Raw genomic sequence first — 4,504 nt, forward strand, 5'->3', positions numbered from 1 at the left:
TCACGTCTTTACACTAAATCCATTGGATGTATACTGATTGTATATTGCATATTTTACGCAGGGAATGATGATTTATTTGTTAGTTGCAATTGGCTTTGCACTTAATTTTAGTAACTGCGAGTACTCTTAGAGATCGATACTTTGTGTTTGTAGTCTTTTTGTTAGTTTGTTGTTGTTGTTGCTTTGTGTCTATCTGATGAATCGAGCCCTTTTTAAACCGATTTTTACAGTTTTTCTTAAGTTGTGCTGTTACACCCCAGGTTAGGGGAGGGTAGAGAGGTAACAAACATTTTTAACCCCACATTTTGTATGTAGCTTTATCAGGTCAGAAGCCTGTAATTCAGTGGTTGTCGTTTGTTGCTGTATATCATATTTGTTTTTGTTTATTATTTTGTACATCAATTAGGCTGCTTTTTTTTGTTTGAATTGTTTTACAGTTTGTCATGTTTTTATAGGTCTTTAATAGCTGACATTACAGTGTGAGTTTTGCTCATTGTTACACGCCGTGTGGGAGATCTTCAGTTGCTTACATCTACGACTTTTGGTGGAAAGTTGGCACCTGTCCTAAGTCAGGAACCTGATGTTCAGCGGTTGTCGTTATACCACATCTTCTTATATCTAAATATTTGCAATCATACAACATCTCTTGGTTTTTATATCAGATGTAAGAGTTACTCAAAGTATTTGCATTTAAAGACAACAGACAAGTCCTTGTTCGATGTAAAAACAAACACATCAAGCTGTGATTCTGTAAAGTCTTGTTAAAATATTTTCAATTACCAAGTTTGTGATATATTACCATAATTTATCCTACTTCTTTATATATACATTATTCAACATGAAACGACGTTACAAAAAATGCATCTAATCAACAATATACATGCAAATAAAATAAAGCTTAAACTGTTGAATAACAACAATAAATATTCAAGAAAATAGTTAAGCAGGGATGTGTCTAAGAGACAAAAATATGAGCAAAGAGCAAAACAGATTAAGGCCACCAATGGGTCTTCAATGGAGCGAGAAAATCCCGCATCCGGAAGCGAGCTTCAGCTGGACCCGAAAGTACATATTTAGTTAAATTGGTCACTTTGTGTTTTATCTATGAAGGTCGTTACATCAGCAAAAAGTACAAACAATAAAACTCCACCAACGATAAAAACTCCTGTATATCCCATGATTCTAGAAGATAGCCGACCATCATAAGCAGATGTATGCTGTCGGATGTATGCGTTCGTCGAGCGTTTGTCTATTTTAAAATTCCAACTTTCTTCGGGCAAATTCGTTCGATTAGAGAGCAATTGACAACTGCATACTTGGTTGTTGTTGATGAAGAAAGTCCCAAGCGTTGTGTTTCCTACTGGTAGAGACTCTGTTCTTTGTTTAAATGAGGTTTCTTGCTTAGTTGTGGTAATCATAGGTGGTTCTGTTGGTTCTGTGGTAGTTGTTGGGTTAGTTTTAGATGATACTGTGGTTGTTGCTGATTCGGTTACTTGATGAGTCGGTGAAGTGGGCGATATCATTTCTGAACCCGACGTTGTAATACTAGTGGTTGACAAGTCAGTTGTAATTGATTCAGTTGTAGTTGGTACATTCTTCGTGGTTGACAGGTCAGTTGTAATTGATTCAGTAGTAGTCGGTGTATTCGCTGTGGTTTTGATAGTGGTGGTTAAGTCAGTTGTTATTGATTCAGTGGTTGTTTTTGGGCAATTGCCTGTTATAATAGTTGCTGTTAAATAAAATTCAATAATGTTAAAATTTGACAGTTTATCAGCAAATGTGATTTTAATCCAGATTTCGAAATGATATGAACACGAACAGAGACGCAGAAACGCTATTAAAAGGGGTAAGATTTCAAGTGTGGAAATTTGCCGATTCAGATTCTAAATCATTCTGGGTACTATTTTCAAAAGCATCCACTTAAGCGTTGTGATTGGTAAAAAACGCCTAAACAGTGGAAAATCAACCAATGACTCATTTTGAAATAGGAAAAATTCAATTTAATAAAATTTTGGAAACCTGCAGAGAAATGTAAACACATTTTAGTTCTATATATCCAATATATAGTATCAATATACTATTAATAGGCCGTAAGGTTACCCGTGGTTGTTCAGATCCGCTGTATTTGGTGTCTGTTTGATAGTTTTCTCGTTGAAATCATACCACATCTCCCTATTCAAAATTATATATATATACACGTGTATATAATACGTCTAGATATTAGTCAACGATTTTTCTTACGAGGGCGCTGGATCGTTACGAGTAACGATAACTGTATACACAATAAATAAATTATATAAATGCCTAAAAAGTGTACAAAACAACACCAACTTATTAAAAAAAGGAAACATTAAATGTAAGTATCTATAAATATTTCGGATAACATATATTCTTCATCAGTATGATTAATATGATGATGTAAAATGAATCATATCAATTTATTCTGATTAAACTGAAACAATCTTTACAGTTACACAATTAAAAACCGAACAACGCTAGTACAATTCTAAAATTTCAAAAATGTCGTAGGTTAAGTATATACAACAGAGATGCTATAAGAGACTGCATAGATATGCTTCCAAAAATAATAGCAAGGTGCGATATGAACTGGTACAAATCTAAAATTTCACAGGTGACGAAAGTTGAGTTATTACAAGAGAGACTGCTTAGAAATATATTCCTAATGAATAGCAATGACCGATTTGAACTGGTATACATGTAGTACTAAAATTTCAAATTTGACGAAGGTTAAGTAATTACAATAATTATATGGTATTAATATGGACATTTTTGTAATCTTAAGTGGAAAAACGAACATGTGCGGATCACTATTTGTATTTTGGGCACCAGTCACGTACCAGGACTATATATTCACGCTTTATTTTTTTGAGAGTAGAAACTCTTTCAAAATCAAACAATCAGACTGATTTCAATTAGTGTTTTTAACATAGAAAAGTTAATTGGTCCCAAATGGTATATTTTGGCAACTGTACGAGCTGTTAAAATTGAGTCATTTCATGACAATGAACACGTTTGTTTAAGTTTGCATGTTTTGCTATAACGAGTTATAAACCATGAAGAAGAATTTTGTAAGTGTCAAAATAAGGGAGTATTCATCTTTGACCTTTGTCATTGACTTGGGAAATTTCAACCTATGGCTACATGTATTTGACGATCAGACAAAAATAGAACGTTCAAATTATAGTCTTGGCTTTCGACATGCAGGTGTATGAATTAAAGAGTCGCGAATTAAACAAGTGTACAGTATTAAAAGTTAAATTATATCTCTGTTGTTAATTGAATACAAACAAAAATTGTGTTTTAAACCATTGGAAGTCCCGTATTCCAGTGCCTTTTCTGTACGATTTGCTATAGAATGATAAGAAATTCAGAGGACAAACTTACAGTTTTGGCAAAGAATAGAATACTTTTGGTCACATCCATGAGTCTTCCACAACCAGTTACTTGATACATCTTGAATGCGAACACAGCTTTGATTAAACGTGCTACAGGAAGGTAGTGCAGCTCCCTCCATGCAGTTTGGTTCTTTTTTTGGTAACTCCCAGTTACTCCATGAGCCAAGCTGTTCACAATTTACCCACGTAAAATATGCTAGTGGCGCTTTATTCCAAATCAGTCCTATCCAAACGTCGAAACTTCTAAAGAAAAACAAAACAAATGAAATTACAATTTTATGTTAATACACTTCATGAATAAACTTTAATTGTGTCTAAGGTGTACCTTATTTGTCGAAATCATGCACTTTTCCATGTCCGCATTATAAATTATTTATATCACCATTAGGTAGTAACAATTGGTACTGAACTGCAGTGACTAAAGTACCCAACTTGGTATATAGAAAAGTTGTGGATTTAACACGTGATCGTCCATAGATAAATTTGCTGTACTTGTAATATAAAACATTGTAAAATAAGATCATGTGGTATAATTGCCAATGAGAAAACTCTTTACCAGAGACCAAATGACATAGATGTTAACACCTATAGGTCAGTGTACTGCTTTCAATAATGAACAAAACCCATACCGCATAGTTGGTTATTAAGTGTTTTTTTTTACTTTCTTGATATCTTTCCTTTCCAGTAAAGTATAAAAATTAAAAGAAGTGGAATTTACCTAATTGACGTCATTCAAAACTTAGGTATAAAATAAACTGACAACACCATGACAAGAAATGCAAGACAACCAAATGAATAGTCCCCAAATACTACTTAAAAATCTAAAAACTTCATATATATATGGTTTGTCTTTTTACAAATTGTGACTTGGATGGATAGTTGTCTCATTGGCACTCATACCACATCTTCTTATTTCTATATATATGCTCTAGAAAGGTAATAGGTTACTGCCCCACTAGGGACACCAGGTTATATAAATTGACAGAAAATACAAAACTGACAGACAGGTTGAAACAAACATATAATGAAAAAAACATTAAGATAACATCTTGGTATGAAATAATTACATCATAACAAGTTTAATTTCA

General features: G+C 33.2%; 1 protein-coding gene across 1 annotated transcript; it reads right to left on the bottom strand.

Moving 5' to 3' along the window:
* LOC127728965 (integumentary mucin C.1-like) lies at nt 1-3,474 on the bottom strand. Its single transcript, XM_052236544.1, has 3 exons — nt 3,429-3,474; nt 1,362-1,729; nt 1-33 (listed from the first exon to the last, which is right to left on the bottom strand). The coding sequence occupies exons 1-3, from the start codon at nt 3,472-3,474 to the stop codon at nt 1-3; spliced, it is 447 nt and encodes a 148-aa protein (XP_052092504.1).
* Between the last annotated feature and the right edge of the window lie 1,030 nt (nt 3,475-4,504).

The sequence above is a fragment of the Mytilus californianus genome, unplaced genomic scaffold (assembly GCF_021869535.1).
Source record: "Mytilus californianus isolate M0D057914Y unplaced genomic scaffold, xbMytCali1.0.p SCAF_2, whole genome shotgun sequence".
NCBI classification, from domain to species: domain Eukaryota; kingdom Metazoa; phylum Mollusca; class Bivalvia; order Mytilida; family Mytilidae; genus Mytilus; species Mytilus californianus.